Below are 18,665 nucleotides of genomic sequence, written 5' to 3'. Positions count from 1 at the left end.
GAGCCCAGAAGAGAGGACGGCCCTCCGTGAGTCCCGTAAAGCCGGGGCCGGAGGGTCACCAAAGTAATGGCGTCCAGGTCGCGGGTCGTTTTAGAAAATGCCTACTGGGAAGGGGACGAAATCTATGCTAAAGTGGAAGGAGTGCCCTACCTAGTGGACACCGGAGCGGAGGTGTCGATGACCCGCAAAGACCTAAAAACAGCAGGACACCTGAAGGTTCAGTTTGCCAATGGAAAAATAGAAGAAATGCCATATGGGACCTGGAAAGGAGTAGTGTGGGTGAAAGGTCCCTACAATCTCCTCACAGTAAAAGACTTAGACGAACTCAGTAAAAAGAAAGGCACACATCGCCGACTGGAGCGAAGGCTGACGAGCTTGAAAGCAAGATTGGTGAAAGTCGGCCCAACACAAACAGGATCAGAGAAGCAAGACTGGTACAAACCGGTCGACATACCAACGGTGACAGAACAGAAACTTGAAGAGAGTGACTTCTCCCCGGCTGGGAAAGAGAAGCTGCGTGAGATCATCGCTACCGCACAGGTAGCACGGTTCAAAAATGATTGTGGAGATTTGGGCCCAAAGTTTGTTCATCACATCGAAGGTGGGGTTCATCCACCTGTTCGGCAGTACCCGCTGAACCCAGGAGCAGTCGAGGAGATGGACAAAATCGTGAAGGAACTGGGCGCCCTAGAGATCATCAGAGAGGAGCTCAACCCGATCACCAACAGCCCCATCCAGGCGGTGAAGAAACCTGAATCGGCTGGAGGGGGTTGGAGGCCAGTCATCAACTTCAAGGCCCTGAATCGGAGAACAATAGCAAACCGAGCCAGTTTGATCAATCCACAAGGAGCGTTGAAAACTCTTCGAGTCAAAAAGTTCAAGTCCTGCATCGACCTAGCCAATGGATTTTTCTCTCTACGCCTCGCTAGACAGTCGCAAGGTAAAACTGCATTCACTCACAAAGGCAAAAGCTATGTGTGGCAAAGGTTACCCCAGGGGTACAAGAACTCCCCAAATGTGTTCCAGTCAGCAGTGATGGAAGTACTGGGGGACGTAGGTGCTACTGTGTACATTGATGATGTTTTTATTGCTGATGACACAGAAGAAGAACACCTAGAGAGGCTACGAAAAGTGGTTGAAAATCTCACCAAGGCAGGTTTGAAGCTAAACCTCAAGAAATGTCAATTTGGACAGTTCCAAGTGAATTATCTGGGTTTCCAAGTCACGTCGGACTTGGGACTCTCGGATGGGTACAGAGAAAAGCTGACGAACATTCAACCACCACAGTCAGAAAATGACTTGCAGAAAATATTGGGACTGTGCAACTATGTCAGAGACCATGTACCCAACTATCAGAAATATGCCAAACCTTTGTACCACTGCCTGAGGAAAAGTGAGGATGACGAGAAAGACGGAAAAAGACCCTGGGTTTGGACAGCAGCAAATCAACAGAACCTAGAGGAACTGAGAAGGGCCATTCAAGCAGCTGTGAGATTGGAACCAAGGAGTTTGTCAGAAAGACTGGTGGCAGAGATCAGCTGCGAGAATGACGATGCCATGATCAAAGTGAGTAACGAAAATGGAGGCTTAGTTACCCTGTGGAGTTACACCCTAACTTCTGTTGAAAAGAAATACCCGCAGGAAGAGAAAGAGCTAGCGGTGTTAGCCCGCTATTGGGGTGTGCTGAAAGATTTAGCACAAGGACAACCAGTCAAAGTCATCACACAAAGCCAAGTTCACAAGTACCTAAGAAAAGGAACTGTGGAAAGTACTAAAGCAACCAATACTCGGTGGGGAAGATGGGAGGACATCTTGCTGGACCCGGAGCTTGAAATTGGGCCAGCACAACCTACCAGTAAGAAAAAACCACAAGAAACACTTGAGAAGCCAGGACAACCGGAATGGACAATCTACACCGATGGATCCAGAAAGGGGTCCGACCAGTCGGCATACTGGGGATTTATTCTGAAGCAGGACGGCAAAGAGAAATGCCGCCAGAAAGGAAAGGCCCCGGGTAGTGCTCAAGCCGGAGAAGTGACGGCAGTACTGGAAGGATTGCTGGAGCTGGTGAAAAGGAAAATCAAAAGTGCCAGGTTAGTAACCGACAGTTACTACTGCGCTCAGGCTCTCAGAGAGGACTTGGCCATTTGGGAAGAAAATGGTTTCGAGACAGCAAAGGGCAAGCCAGTGGCGCACAAAGATTTGTGGAAAAAGATTGCTGAGCTGAAGCTGCAGTTGGAAATAGAAGTGCAGCACCAAAGAGCACACACGCATGAGGGAGCTCATTGGCGTGGGAATGATGAAGTGGACTGTTATGTCCAACAAAGGAAGATCGTCTTTGTCGGTACCGAGAAGTGGGGCAGAACTCCCAAAGGACGGGAGGTCCCAGAAGAATACGTGGTCGAGGTCGTGCGGAGCGTGCATGAGGCCCTTGGACATGCAGGCGTGCGACCTACCCGTAAGGAACTGGAGGAGCAAGACCTTTGGATCCCAGTGAAACAAGTCCAACGCGTGCTAAGGGACTGTGAAGTGTGTGGTCAATACAACGCAGGTCGCCGAGGGCAGCGGATAGATGGGTTGTCCATCAAAAGCACTGTCCCCTGGGGCTCAGTCTGCATGGATGTTGCAGGACCCATGGGGATAACAGGAAGGAGAGGTGAGAAGTACCTCTTAGTGCTGGTGGATTCCATGTCGGGGTTTGTAACTACAAAAGCAGCCAGGAAAGCAAACGGCAATAGCGTTGTCGGCATGCTGGAACAAGTATGCAGTGCCCTGGGAATCCCGAAAGAGCTGCGCACGGACAATGGGACTCATTTCCGTAATTCACAGGTTGACCAGTGGTGTCAGAAGTATGGAGTAATGCGAGTTTACTCGCCACCCTACACCCCACAAGCTAACGGAGTGGTGGAACGAGCCATAGGGTTAGTGAAAAGCTGGATAGCTAAAAATGCTAACACCAACAGTTGGAGCACCCAAGCGGTGGAAATAGGGCAGGCCCTGAACGACAGAAGCAGAGCCGAAAGACCCGCCCCTGCGATGGAACTCAACCAACGGCCGTTCACCACGAAGGAAGTGGGGCGGGGCTCCAGCGACAAAAAGGAGAAGCTGACGCCCAGAGTGCCATTCCGAGAGGGACAGCGCGTGTGGGTCAAAGCAAGAGAACAACCTGTACATGCAGCAGTAAAACCCAAGTTTGAGACAACTGACATCGTCAAGAGAGTACTGGATAGGAACACAGTATTGCTGGAAAGAAAAGGGATCCAAGGAGTCGAGCAGCTCAAGCCGGTTCCTGACTAAAGCGAAACAGAAGCCGGTGAAATGGCCAGTGAATCATGTACCATTCCACCCTATCTCGGACTGGCCACCGTGAAAGGGGTGGTTGTAATTAGAAGAACACCTTCAGGGATTTGGGCAGGACGAGCCCTGAAGAAATTGGATTGGGCCAAAAATGGAGTCCTGTCGGAGGACAGAGAGATGCTGGTTTGGAGGAAAGCTAAAAGCGGCTGCCCGGTTTGTTTAGCCGACCACCATCTTCCCATTATCTGGGAAGGACCGGGCCGTGAGAAGCCAAGACACCAGGAGGCTACCGCAGAGATGCTACAACACCTTCGCGTCTCCCCAGTCACGGTATTGAACAACACAGTCTGTGGGAACTGCCGAGTGGGTTACCTGCCCCGGCTTAAGTTGGAAACCCAATGGGGGTGGCTCCAGGAAAAACCAAGAACTTGTTATTGCACGTGGGACGGAGATGAGCTACACCACTGCCCTGTGTGCAAGGAACAGCTGAAGAGTGGAGAGGTAACACTGACAGGCGAAGCTGAAGGGTGGCAAGTGACAAGGTTTTACAGCTCGCTGCGATATTACAGAACCTATGGGCAAGTGCAGCCGAACTATGGGAGCTCCATACCGATAATATTACCAGGACCTTCCGCCCCTCCGAACACTCCAGAGGAATTGGACCCATGGGTGTGGAAGAGGGAAGAAGGGCCCCATGATGTCCTGTGGGATTCTGTTCAAGCCGCCTGGCCATATGACGCTGCTAGAGCATCCCTGTCATGTCCACCATTGAATGCCAACCACTCTCCGGTGGTCTTCCGGGTACATCGGCCTCACGCATACCAACCATCAGCTGAGGAGCTAAGTGCACTCCCAGATGACGCCCGAGAGCAAGCCGTTAACGGTGGGTGGACAGGCCCCTGGGAACTAACCACCTGGGCACATCTAATTTTGGAGGTCATCAATGACTGCACGATACCCATAGTGGATCTGCCGGATGTACCAAGAGAAGATGGGGTGCGCAGCTCGGATGTGTATTACTACACCACAGAGGTGGAAGGATGGGGCAGCAATGCGGTGAGACCAAAGGAGAAGTCTTGCCTGTACTGGGTGACAGCGGAATCCCAGTTTCGGGATGGAGTTTTGCAACACCCAGGAGGAGTGGCTCACAGGGCGAGTACGCCCTCTGATCCTAGCACCTCCTGTCGGGTCCAGCTGTCAGTGCGCATGATCACCGTCCCCTATAAAGGGATCTACTCAGTCGGAGCAGCCATCAAAGTGGTACCAGACGAGCAGACTCACGCCACCGTGTCCAGTACGGAGCCGGAGCCTCCCAAGAAGAAACCCAAAACTCACGCCTGGCAGAAGCTCGCCTCAGCATTTCCATGGAGAAAGACAAACCAAGACTGATGGACGCACCGGAAGGAGGAAAACGAGTCGTCGAGTCTGCAGGTCAGCAAAAAACCAAAAAGCGAAAGGGGAGACAGTGTTTTGTGACTAGATTGTTCAAAGTGGGGGTTGGAGTCTCATCGGGACTGTCAGACAGAGGCCCGTTTTTAAAACTCCCTACCACCTCCATTCTACTAGATATGCCAAGAGAAGATTTCACTGTTTCCAATCCGCTCACCGAGGCCTATTTTCTCAAGTTTCTCATATATCTCCGACCCACCAATTTCCAAAACGTAAAAGAGGTGGGGGAAAGTGAGGAATACACGACGCCCCCTGCCATGAAGCCACATTTATTTATCCCTACCGCACCGCCCGCTTGGAAAGGAAGAGGATCCGACAACACGGTTAATGTTGCATCAATCTCCCCTATGTGCCCAAGATCTCTACCATGGACTTTTAATACAGTGTATTTCAGGTTACAGGGGATCGAGCTACGGATTAGGTGGGGTCCCCATTATCTTGAACCACTGCAAGGACTGTATTGTGAAATTTCACTCAATGACATGGTCATTTGGACCACTTCACGAAGTATGGCGAGAACTATAGTAAAGAGGGAAATAAATCCAGAATGTTATATATTTAATAACACCAGGCTTCCATTGAAATTGGAAATAGACAGGGTCTACCCCAATCCACCACACCAGAGGATTTTTACTCCGTCAACCTGGGGGTACCGCACTAGACTAACTCTGCATGGACAATCATTGTACACCTATATCTCAGTACCTGCCCCAATAGGGTACAAACACGAATCCTGGCAAGACCAAGCGCTGAAAAATGGAACCGCCCCAGGCCCATTCCCTAGGCCGGACTACTGGAGGGTGTTCCACTGGAAGTGGGTGTGGAGGGGGTTGGAGCCTGACTTACCCTACCCCTCTCCCATATATACAGCCCTGCAGCAGAGAAGGGCCACCAGACGGGTTGGAAAGAACCTTGCCAACCAAGGCCACCTCAACTCTTTGAGAAAAATCTGTACAGCGCCTGATACAGCGGATCCCAGAGAAGCACTAATCTGGCCAGGATGGATGCTATCGGCATGAGGCGCCGACCTACAGACCCGGAGTTGCTGGATGTTACATCGGAATCAGACAGCTCTACTGACACCGACGACGACTCGGAAATCTCTAACGAACCCTTGCTACGGAAAACGACTACGATAACCAGAAAAACCCTATGCCTGAAAGGGCTGCTAACGCTTCTTGCCCTGCTGTTTGCTGCTGCTGTTCTTGCTACTATCTTCTACTTCATCGGAGTTGGACCGTGGTATCTTACGCATACAAGAGTCACCTATGGACATTCTAAGTACGCTAACTTCAATTGTTGGAATACAAGCACTACGGCTATTTTTGTACCATGGAACAACGACACATCTGTCCAGAACCGAACCGGGCTGTTCGCCAAAGACAACGGGAAAAAGTACGTGGAGCGCCGAGCCTTCGGATTGAACGACTCCACTCTGGACGACCTTCTGAATCGCACCTGGGAGATCTACAACTATGACTTCCTCGAAACTGGAGTGCTCTGCTGGATACGGGTTCTGCAAAACAAAGAACGACGGACCGTCAGATGCAACTGGATTCACCCGGACCGAGGTATGCCAGAATGGCATTGCAACATGGCTTGTCGATCGCTGCTATTGATGCCAAGTCAAGGGTACTGGGATACCGAAGTAGTATACCCAGCCCCACACAGGTCCTCAGGCTGTCGGGCCTGGCTTCCACGAGGGGAGTTTTGGGGAGACATCCACCTGAACTGCAGAAAGGATGACATCGTCCCAACAGCACCAACGGGGAACTGGACCTTCCGAAATGCCTCCCGAGGTAATCTACCAGTCAATGCAACGATTTCACCTACACCAGCCAATTTGACTAACATGACGGCTTTCCTGATCAGACAAGGACCTAGACGGTTTATGTATGAAAATGAGCAAAAGCACTGTTATAGACACCACTTTAGTTGGTTAAATCCTTGCCTCTGGAATAAGTTTGTGCAATGTGCAGGACAGAATTATATAGTTACAGCCATAGAAGAATACTGGGCTGATTTGTGGCACTCTACACGCACAATCCGTACAGAAGTTGAAACCTGGCTGAACAACTCATTCCCATGGACATACATAGCCAAAGACCAGACGTTCTTTATGGGAGACTTCCCGGAGGGAACGGTTCGCTCTCATACTGGTTTGGAGGAGCTACACATTGCCAATTTGCGTACACAACCCCTTCCAACTCCTGATGACCTTCTGAGTGCTCCTAAAACGGACTTTGCAAAAATTGACAAATGTGTCGCCAAAAGAATTTTTGACAGCCTAAATGACACCTGTTGGAGGAAAACCCACTCATCGCCACGTTGTGACCTCTGGCAAACTGGGAACGCTATTCACTCCACCTGGAGGTACAACTGCCCTGACCCTGACAAAGCACCTACTGCTAAGTGGGCTTTGCGGGCCTGGTATGAAGATTACACTCGAAATTGGGACTACGAGTGGTGGGGACTTCAACAAGATGAGTTCGAAGCTTGGGTAACACCATGCCTCACGGAATCAACAAACTACTGGGTCAGGTACCAGTACATCGCCACGGTTTATTCGAAAGACCGCATGATTTGGCCTGGAGTTTTTTGGAGACCTGACAGTTATGTCAACCCAAGACCTTGGCGCATGACCTGTAGAAACACAACAAGACGGGTCCTCGAATGCACAATCAGTTTGGCCAGAAAACCCTGCCAAACCGTCCGAGGCTGGGAAAGCTACTGCAAGGAACATTATGCAGATGAGTATGACACTCACTCTTCTGAGGTTACTTGGCGGAAAATCAATGGCACATGGCGGAGGGCCATAGTGAGTGGACGGACATGCACCGACGCAATCCTAGGATATCATCTCCAGAAGCGCAAGAGCATTCTTGGACTACCCGTTCCGTTCATTCCAAATCCCCTTATAGCCATCGCCGAAGGACATGCTTTTCGGAAAAGTCTGTGTGAAGGGAACATAGACTCAGGGTTTGACTGGGTAGGACCCAACCTGTTGTATTCCAATCTCACCTGCTCCACCACTATGGAGCATTGGCAGCAATGTGGAGAAGGCTCTAATAAACATGACTGTTTCTGGTATGAGACTATGGGAGCAACTTTGGTGGCCGTCGCTACCGAGGTTGTGGAAGAAATTGCTCATGTGGTGGAAGAAGGCCTCAACATTGTTGAACAGTGGCTGCTAGACGCTCTTAGCGTTCTATGGCCATATCTCTTAGGTCTCCTGGGCGTCGCCGTAGCAATACTCATCGGCAAAATCGTCTTGGAGGCGTGGCTGAAAGCACTTTGTCGTTGCAAAGAGAGGAACTACCAGCCCCTCCCCCCTAAGGAGGAGCCTACTTCTGCATAAGAGAGAGCTGCCGTGTGCCTGCGAGCCATTCAACCTTCATCGCAGCTGCCGACAGGACCTGATCCAGAGCGACCATCATCTCACATTATGGAAAACAACTCTTCGACCAACTCATCAAATCCCAACTCACTTTTTGCACCGATTCAAGTGAGTACCATTGAGCACTTAGGGTAATTCACTTACCATCCTGCAGGTAAAAAAAAAGAGATAAAAAAACAAAAACACCAATGCACTATTGAAGACCATCTTAAGTCGTCTCACAAGCTGGGCCTTCCACACTTTCCTATGAAACTAATACTCAACACACCCCAACCCTGCCATTTTTCACCACACTGTTTTTGAACAGTCTTCTGTCCTCAATATCCACACTGTCAAGTTTCTATAAGCACATAAAACATTTCTGAACCGCAATTCATCAACATTTTACAAGCTGCAGCAGGCAGAGTCACGCAAGGTGACGGGACATGCAAAGCTCCACGCTGAGATGCCTTCAAACATGTTTACAAGCACAACCTTACATTTATGCTGCAAATGTTACCCCCTTTCAAATGTTTATGCCATAATATAATCCCGTGGGCCACTGTCACCTTGCAGCATATTGCAGACGAATATTTTAAAATGGCAGCATGCATGTTTACAATATCCTTCCAGATTGGGTGGATCTGCAAAACACTACAGCTGAAATTTACGAACATTACAGTAACTTTATTGTAATTTGACGTGTATCACACAGAAACTGCGAATCCTCCTCTTATGACATGTTACTATGCTGCATTCTATGTTTGAAGCTTAAAATGAAGCACAATCATTTGCAACTACAAAAGGTAAAACTACCACCAGCGTAAAACATAAACAGTTACTCACCCGGTTTGGTGGAAAGGCAAAAAATATTTCCTCACATCTCCGTTCTGCGGCCAGCCAATGCTCACCGCTGCTTCTCTAGACCTGCGTGTTGTGATCAACAGAAGTTTTGACCAATAGCAAAGGGTCCCGCTGGCTCCTCGCTCTCTGGTTGGTTGGGTGTCGTTTAAGGGGCCAACCCACAGTTTGAGTCGGTGCAGCTGCAGCTTGCAGGTAGCCTACGACATGTGATTGGAGCCATTCGGTTCCAGTTGAACAAAAACAGAAAGATCGGCTGCACTTAGCTGTTGCAGTTATCACATAAATGTCAGCGCTTTCATACGCCGAAATCACAATCGTCCAGATCAAGTGAAATAATAAATCCACATTTTATTCAACTGCTGATGTGTCACCATGTGTTGTGAAACAGAGACATCTAGTGGCGAGTTTGTTCATCAATCACTAGAATTTATTCAGTAAAATAGTCCTGACTATTTGTTTGAATCAGTCATGCTACATATTTAATATGACCCGGAAATTTTAAATTAATAAAGCGTAGGCGTGATTGAATGAATAGATTAATAAATGAAGTCAACATGAAGAAATATAAACCCTCATATTTTGCATTTCAGTGGAAAGTTTTACACATTTTATTTTAAACTGGTCAAACCCCTTTTTGGTTGGGCTGAGTTACAACAACCTAATTGTGCCAATAAATAATTTGTAAAAAAAAAAAAAAAATCATCCAAAATAAACATTCCACAGGAAATCAAGTGCTGTTTTATTATATATCTTATTGATTTTAGACTAAGTACACTTTTAAGGAATCCTTTTGTGTGTGTGTGATTTTTCTTTTTGTCTTCTTTTTAGGTCTTTGTGATTCAAAATCAAAGTTTTTTCAAATGAAGGACATTTATTTATTGTACACCTTAGCATAAACTCACATAAAATTTTAATTTTGAACCGTAGAGAGGAGGTGAAAACCAATATTTGTGGAGCACTGACTGAGTCTGAATCTCATTTCCTGGTGTTCCACCTACTTGCACTCTAAAGGATATATTATTAAACTGACAGAAAAAAAGATTTGTCTCTGATGTTTATCTTTAAATCCATCATGATGTGTGCAAAGCTCATCATTTATCATTTGCCAACAGAGGTACATTGTGTGGGTTTTAAAAAACCCAATATGGCTTTATTTATTTAGCCTTTTTCAAACATCATTGAAATTTAAGGTGCTGAACAACGGTGCAAAAAGAAAAGACATTGCTATAAAATGTATTAAGATATGAGTCAGTTTTGAAGAAAAAGATTTAAGTACATTCAATTTTCTGACAGACTAAATAGATCAAAATGAAAAAATTAAAATAAAAATAGAGTAAGAGTGTTGAAAAGTGTACTACACTAACAGTTAAATAAAATACACAATAAATCTGAGGGAAACAAGCTCAAGTAAGTCGAAGTTGAAGGTTACTATTTAGTAAGAAATTATTTTTCTGGTACACTAAATAATTTTTAACTCTTGTAGCCAGGAAGGAAATAACCTTTTTTCTACCGAACTATGAATTTTCCAGCAGGACAGAATAATAACACTTACGATAAAGAAACAGAAAGTAAGCACAGTGATCATTTTTAGCTAATTTAATAATTTCTGATGCTTGTATCTCAGAACATTTAATGTGCTACAAGTAGGTTTGAAATACATGCTAGTAATACTTTTGTTCTGATTTGACTCCTGCATAACAGTAATTTTGATGTTTAAAGTTGCTTTTGAAAAGGAAATTATTTTTTAGCATATTATAATAGTCTATTTCCACATTGTTAAATAACTTGTTGATATTCCTCACATGGAAGTAATGTGACTGCTATGAGTTCCACTTTATGAACAAAATCACTGAAAGAAATTACGTTTTTTAATATCTAATTTGTTCAGATGTATTCGCATTGAATAAACTATCAAATGTTATTACATTTAATGTTTATGCATTCCTGTCTTCAATTTCACTTTAGAAAGTAAGGTAACTTAATCAAATGGTATTTGTTGTATCAACAGCTGAAAAAAAACATACATAATAATTGATGCAATATTTATGCATAACCACAGACTTGAAATAGTTCTCATTTTCCTTTGCAAGAAACAAAACAGAGAAACAACTTTTGTATGGACCATTGCTACACTGAACAATAAAGAAACTCCATGTATAAATTCTAACTTGAGCACTTTACCTAGCACTTCTATTTAGTGATTTTTCACTTTGCACTTATACTTTATGATAACTTAAACCACCATACACCATCCAGCATCATTTAATTTAATTTGTGCTATGAGTTTCACTTTATGAATGGAGTCACTGAAATAAATTAAGTTTTTGACTATCTAATTTACTCAGGTGTATTCACATTGCATCAAAAATAAAATAAAATAAAAACATAAACATATTTAGTCCTAAAAGAAGAAGGCCTACACTAAGGCCCGGTCCTAAGCAGTTCCTAACGTAGGCAATAGAGGGAAGCATTGCATCATGGAAGCATTTATTTATACGGGAGCTTTGGAAAGAGGTGAGTTGTGTTGTGGGGGCAAGTTAGATCAGTTTGTTGTCTGAAAAATAAGATAAATATTTCTTTGAGTTCATTATCGATTAACTGAGCTTCATTTGTAATTTGATAGATCATTTTGAATAAAAAATAGAATGTTATTTTCTAATATGTGTTTTAGTTGTATTTTAAAAATGTTAAGACTAAAAATGTTAAAAACGCATAAACAACATTCTCATTAGGCACAAGTAATTTCAAAGTGAATTTAAAAAATGGTTCATGTGTTAGTAGATGAAATAAGGCATTCTCTGCCCAGAGATGTGAAGACATTTCTGCAGATGGCATTTTAAGTCCTCTCTCTCTCTCAGGCTCGCAGCGGAGCAGCGGTTGTGCAGCAGGAGCCTGTGTGGGGGCAGCAGGGCGCTGACCATGGTGCTGATCTAGACTCTTGATGGAAACGGCACATTCTGTGAGTTTCCTGCTGGAAATTCCACCTCAGCATGCTGCTTGGCAGATAGGGCGGGGGAATAAACAGCTTCACCTCCCCGTGCTAGATTCCATTCAGTCACTAATTGTTTAAATATTCGCGCTTTCACTGCCGTGTCGATAAGCATTGTCGGTGACGTCGAAGATAAAGAACCCCCGTGGCCGCTGTTTCTGCGTTGCACCGTCCCCACCGATGCTGACACGCACTCCTCCGCCGGGCGGCGAGCGGGGCGTAAGCACACGGGCTTGACTGACACATGCTGCGGTATTCTCCCCGCTGAATGGCCGTGGATTAGCTGTATGCTAATATCGACAAGGGGAGCGGAGCCAGCGGAGTCTGAACGGGCTCCTTTGCAGCCATGGCTGAAGGCGGAGAGGGAGAGGATGAGATCCAGTTCCTCAGAACTGTAAGTAGACACATTCAGATTTGCTGCTGCTCATCTGGTGCCTGAGTAAATTTATGTTGTCCAGTCTTTCATGTATGGAACTAGGTGGTTATTACAATTGATTACCTGTCACTGACATGCTGTTTTCATCAGACAGCCTTTGATAACCCTCTGCCTGTTAGCAGATTATACAGGCGGTATATTCCTCTATTGTTTTGCGCATGGCTCGCTGTCAGCTATTGTCTTTTCCCGCAGTCTCTGTTTAAAGAAGTTATCAAGAGCAATATTTCTGATGTGGCAAACTTGCCTTTTGCACCTCTCTGCACCCTTGTTCTCATGTGTTCACAGCTTTTACTCAAACACGTTTGGATTTCACTTGAAATAACAAAAGAATTTGAGATCTGCTTAGAAATACTTGAGAAATAAAAAGCGTAGTACAGAAGCCGGTTTTTAATGCATTGTGCTGCACTGGCTGGGTAAGCTGCCTGTCCCAGCAGTAACCCCAGGGGTTCTTGCAGCTTGAGCTAAGAAGCACATTTCCTAATAAAAACTAGTCCTCATGGCTCATGCTGTTTTACTTGTTGGACTCGGAGTCAAAATAAATACATTTATAAAAAGATAAATAGAGTAGTGCTTAAAATAACAACAGTACAACAGACATGCATACGACTGATCTGTGTTGAGTCGTCAGTTGAAATCTGTGAGCAGATAATGAAACGGTAGCAATGTGGGGCTTAATCAGTGCAATGATTCTGTGAGAAAAACAGATGTCACACAGACACCTCTTATCTAAAGACAAGTCAGAAAACATATATGCTCATTACTATAGTTAAGTGTATGGTGGCACCGCTTGCAACACTGTTGCCTTGCAGTAAGAATCTGAGTTCAGATTCTGGCCTGGGGTTTAAAAGTTCTCCCTGTGGGAGTCTTTTCTATAGGCTGTCTGACTTACAGTCCAAAAAACCTGACTTTTAGGTTAATTGGTGTGTCTAAATTGCTCTTAGGTAGGGGTGTGTGTGTGTGTGTGTGTGCGTGTGTGTGTGTGTGTGTGTGTGTGTGTGTGTGTGTGTGTGTGTGTGGGTGTGTGTGTGTGTGTGTGCAGATCAGATGGAATATATTCAAATACTTGAAGATGTCACGGAGGAGGAAATTCCATTTGAAATTGATGTTTCAACAAGACTGCAACCCCAATTACATCAATAAGTGAGCGGCATTTTGGTTCTAGGCCAAGAAGGTTTATGCTTTTGAGTGGCCAGCCCAATCTGCAGACCTTTTTCTGTTAGAAAACTTGTGGGGTGACATCAAAAACAGTGTTTCCAAGAGAAAACCAAGAAATGCAAATGAGATGTGTGATGCAGTCCAATTGTCATGGACTAGAATACATCCTTATAGGTGCCAAAAATTGATTAGGCAACACAGTTGTGGTTCGGTTTTCAGAAACATGGGTTTAAATCTAAATATCAGTTCAATAGTTCATAAGTAAAATAATTCTGAATTTTTAAAAACAGTTCCAAATTAAATAAACTAAACAATTAATACTTCTAAAGAAAAATGCAATATTTCTAATCTTTATCACTTTTTGTTGATGGACAACTTCATGTTTTGATTTGGAAAACAGCTTGAAGTATTCCGAATGCTCTTTTTAAAATGAAAATATGGATTGTAAGCTTTACCTGAATTTGTATACATGCTGCTGCTATTGTTTTAAACAAGAATATATTTCAAAACTTAAACAGGCTTCGAATCATTGTTTACCAGCACTGCCATGGAAGAACCTATGGTTTGGATCAAGTGCATTTCTTTTGCAGAGGTCTAGAGTTTAAGTCAGCTGACAACTGCTTACAAAGATTGACAATTTGAGACACATCAGAGCTGAAAATGTATGCTCATACAATAGGCAAAAGAGCCAAGAGCTGGAGGTCTTCCAGAGAGGCCCCCTGAGATAGTAGGAGGTGTTTCGTTGCACATATCACAAGCACTGCTGCTTGTGGTCTCTCTTTATTAAGCTGCTCACAGATGCGCAACCTGCTGCACAATGAAGCAACCACTGCATCACTGCTTTTATTTTATTTATTTTTTACCCAAGCCATGGCCAGATCCTCTAATTTAATTAACATTTTTGAGTCTTACATCAGGCTGCTTGCTTTAAACAAAAACGTCCCAGTATGAAAAGGGCAAGTGAACATAAACATTATCAGAAGGACACTATGGGTTGGTGAAAAATTATTTTAACAAATCTTTAGTTTATTTTAGTTTATAAGGCAGCTAGAATAAAGTCAATACTGACCAGCAAGTTGGAACCTGGCTTGCTCTTTATCAAGGTTGTTGCTAGCTAAGGCAAAAAGGTGACAGAAATTTAACACCTGTTCTGTGTTACCTTAACACAAAGCAGGTAACATAGGGACTATCGTCTACCAAGCAGTACATTCATTTGTCATGAAATGGTGAAACAAAGAAAGCAGTGAAAGGTAAAGCAAAATAATAAAGGAGAAAAACATAAAAAATCAAAATACTAATGGAACAAAAGAAATGTAAATAAATAAAATAATAAAATATGTGGATAAATAAACAAAAGAAATTCACCTCCATGCTTTGGAGTTTCATTTAGAATGCTGCATTTGGGTTATGTGTTGTGTACTCTTTTCTTGTGTGCATATAATTGAGTTTTATACTAATCTGCTCAAAGAGCATGTTTCCTGAGATGCTGGTCTTTACTTTTGTGGCAAACTTTGAACTTCTGACTTTTGTGTTTATTCTACCAAACCAAAATTTTCCTCCTTGCACACTTCCCATGGATCTTAAGCTTATGCTGTATCTTAAATGTACTGCATAAGACATGCACGTTCATATCAAATGCATCAAAGGCCTGGTGTATTTTTCTGACATAGTGTTTTTAGAGATAGTCTTCTTTCTGAAGGCCTGAGACAGCTCTTTCAGTCTATATGGAACTGTGGTGTTCACTCTCAGTTAAACAGTCAGGAATACGCCAACCTAAATGTATTTAAACTAGCCAAACCCTATTTCTAGATGCTGAGTAATTATGTTCATATATGAAATGCCTCTGTGTGATTTTATCTATTTTAGGTTCAAATAAATGTTTGGGTGTAATTTATTCATCAACAGAAATTAATGTTTTTTTCTATCTTTTTCTGTCCTTTACAAAAACTCCTTTTAATCAGCTTTAATTGTGTGGTTATATCACTTTAAATGTTCAGTACTGTTCAAACTGTTATTGAAAGGAATTAATATATTATTTATATATATGGACAAATATGTTATAAAAACAAAATAACTTTCTTAAGCTCTTTTGATAACTACGTATATATCAGTCATTTCTTTTACTCTAGCATATATAACATCATTTCATATTTCACATTTTGCCTTTATATGTCCCAGAAGCATTGGGAGTTGTTTGATAAATGTTTTATTCAATGGACAGAGGAACTGCTCAGGCCCTTGATTTCAGATTTAAAATCATGTTCTAAACTGGCTTTTCCAGAGCAGACTCAGTTCGAATAAAGGAAGCAAAACATGTCAGGCCGTTCCTTATTGAACCAGCTGATAGCATTTAGGCTATTTTTTCAGATAGACAATGGGTTTTCAAATGTACCTTCCTTTTTCTAAGAAAAACCTGATACCTCCTGCTTATTTTTTTCCCCTGCAGCTACACAACCTTTTAAGCGCAGCACAAAGAGGTCAACACATCAGCATGCGTGCCACTTCAAAATAGAGCTGACATTTCAGCATCATTTCTTCTCTTTAAGGGCCTTGAACTTAAATGCCACACACAATACACACTACTTTCTTCTTCAGCCAGCTGTGGTTGTTATAAATGTATCTGTTTTGGTTCAATTTATCAAATTCATGAAAAAAAAAAATTCCCCTCAGTTCTTGCTCTGGTAGAAGAAAACATCAGAAAACCAACATGAACCAACAGAAAACTGCAGTTGCTTTCGAAAAGCTGGCTTTAACAGCTTGTTGCATTTCTCCAAAGCAAATCAGCTGATAGACTGGATGGTGTTTGGGAGTTTATGTGTGCAAAGTAGTGTGTGGTGAATGCAAATGCAGAGCCGGTGCCGTGTGGCGCAGTCAGGCTGCACCAGACGTGCCACGGCAGAACATAACGAAGAAATTATTCATCATCTAAGCAAGACGCACAGCTTAAGAGTTTAGGGTAGAGAAGAGGAACGTAGATACAACCTCAGCATATGAATCTGCACATAATTTACGTGTGCAAAGTCATTCCTTTAACCATGGCTTAAGTCAGTTTTATAGAAAAATACCACAAATTCCTCTTCCAACAAATGCATGAAGACACATCTTGCCTTTAAATTTTGTGGACATGTAGCTAATATTAAAATGTTTACCATTATTGGAATTGGGGAATGTGATGAAGGAGTTTTCAAACTGTCTTTTCTCTTCTCTAACAACATAAAGTAATTTCCCTGGAGTGGAAGCAGAAATTACCCCTCCCGGACCGCTGCCTATAAACCCAGCTCAGTGGGAGGAGAGGTGGGAAGAGGAGAGAGCAAAAAAAAAGACCAGCAATATCTCTCAGCCATGGGTAATTTGATGTTGCAGAATGAGGAACGGTGCAGTTTGTGAGGCTGGAGATACGAGTAGCTTCTCCTGCAAACAGCTCTCTAATTTCAGAGAGTCTAATAAGCCTTTAAATTCTGTTTTGTCCTGTCTGCAAACGCCCTCAGATGGTTCATCTCCATCAGCAATGGCTTCATAACAAGCAGTAGAGTGAATAAAATATTACCCTACAGTTGCATTGCTCAGGGTGCTCATTACATAAGGGGACTTTTCCAAATGAATTGCTTTTTTAAGAGTAGAAAAGAAGAATTTAAGACAAACTTTTGTTCCAAATTTACTTTTCTTTTCATTTCATTTAAAATCATGATAATAGAAGGTATTTCATTACTATTGTTATTTTTTGTTATTATATGCAAAGGTAAAATATGACGTACACACACTGATGCACATGAACAGCCTCTCCATCGTGAGGATCCCTGCTAGGCGAATATCAAATTCTGGGGATCTATTAGCAGTTTGAGTGGGTGTAGCGACTTTGAAAAGGCCAGACTAGGGCTGTGACTAATGCACTGTGGCAGTGCAAGGCTTGTTTATGTGAAGGCACAGACCTCACTTTGCATCCAGGCAATGATTGTCGATGCAGCACCGCAGAGGAATAATGCAATGAGCCATCACAAGCTGCTTCAGAAGAAAGATGGCAAGCGGAAGAGCTGGGAAGTGTTAATTTCAGGTTAAACCTTGGCCTAAAATGAAGAGTTGTGCACATCCTGGCTTGGTGTCTCTGTTCTATTTTTCCATTGATCTTCACTTACTTTTCTGCATTTGCCTTGTTTAATTTGTTTGTGTACCTTGTTCTGATTTTTTTTCTTTCAAGTACTGAGCTGCAACAGCTTTATATGTTACTGAGATGTGTTCGTTTTGTGGTTGACTCAACAGGAAGCAGATGCAATCCAATATAGATGCAGAGAATGTGCTGAAGACAGATTATGAGAATTACTAGAACCTCCAACATTCATCTTAAAATAAACATAGCTGAAGCATTTTTTATTTATACTTTCCGTTTGAGTTGCTCTGAGTTTCTAGGAATCTCTAGTTAGTATTCTGTGATTTTCTAGGCTTTATTGTATGGTAAAACAGTTCATGTGGGACTGACATGAAACAAAGGATGAATGTGTAGAAAATCACTCCCATTGTTGTGTATCATGGTGTGTCTGTAATGCTGTGTGTCTGTTTCTGCTTCAAATGCTCTGGGATCTTATCAGAGTGTAAGGCATCTCTTTGTGGAAGAGATTTGATCTTGAATAATGATGAACAACTGAAAATCGGTTGTCACTGGGTCTTTTATCAGGATAATGATCCACAAAATGTGACCAAATCATTACAGAAATTATTTACCAGCCACAAAAGTAACCTTCACATGTGGCTGTCCTGGTTCTCAGACCTAAACTCATAAAAACCCTATGAGGTTAGCTGACTATGAAGAAAATGGATTGCCATACTCCAGACCTCTAATCACTGAACTGCTTAACTGTTTAAAATGTTCTTGTAGGTGTATGATATGGCAGAAGCCCTTCCTGAAATACTAAAAATACTTTTCTTCTGGGCTACGTGAGACTCTCCAATTGCAGTGTAGATTTTTCTTATTTGGTTTATTGGCTGGAACTAAAACTCATTCACAGTTCTGAAAATTGCAATTTCAAGCACTCTGCTTGCAGAAATGTGTGTCCCAGGGAAGTGGAGGTGTTCTTGTGCGCTTGCAGCTTTTGTGAATTGAAGTG

The 18,665-nt window shown here is 43.2% G+C and overlaps 1 protein-coding gene across 10 annotated transcripts in view; it reads left to right on the top strand.

The window, feature by feature from the left end:
• The first annotated feature begins 11,895 nt into the window (after nucleotides 1-11,895).
• The window catches only part of LOC102225501 (ryanodine receptor 3-like), a 115,204-nt gene continuing 108,434 nt past the window's right edge, over nucleotides 11,896-18,665 (top strand). For all 10 annotated transcript variants that reach the window (XM_023352505.1, XM_023352504.1, XM_023352507.1 and 7 more), the window contains exon 1: nucleotides 11,896-12,369. In XM_023352505.1, coding sequence (XP_023208273.1) covers nucleotides 12,322-12,369 — 48 coding nt within the window. In that variant the 5' untranslated portion in view covers nucleotides 11,896-12,321. The remainder of the gene's footprint in view (nucleotides 12,370-18,665) is intronic.

This window comes from Xiphophorus maculatus, chromosome 19 (assembly GCF_002775205.1).
Source record: "Xiphophorus maculatus strain JP 163 A chromosome 19, X_maculatus-5.0-male, whole genome shotgun sequence".
In the NCBI taxonomy this organism is placed as follows: domain Eukaryota; kingdom Metazoa; phylum Chordata; class Actinopteri; order Cyprinodontiformes; family Poeciliidae; genus Xiphophorus; species Xiphophorus maculatus.
This window is presented reverse-complemented; position numbering and strand designations above follow the sequence as displayed.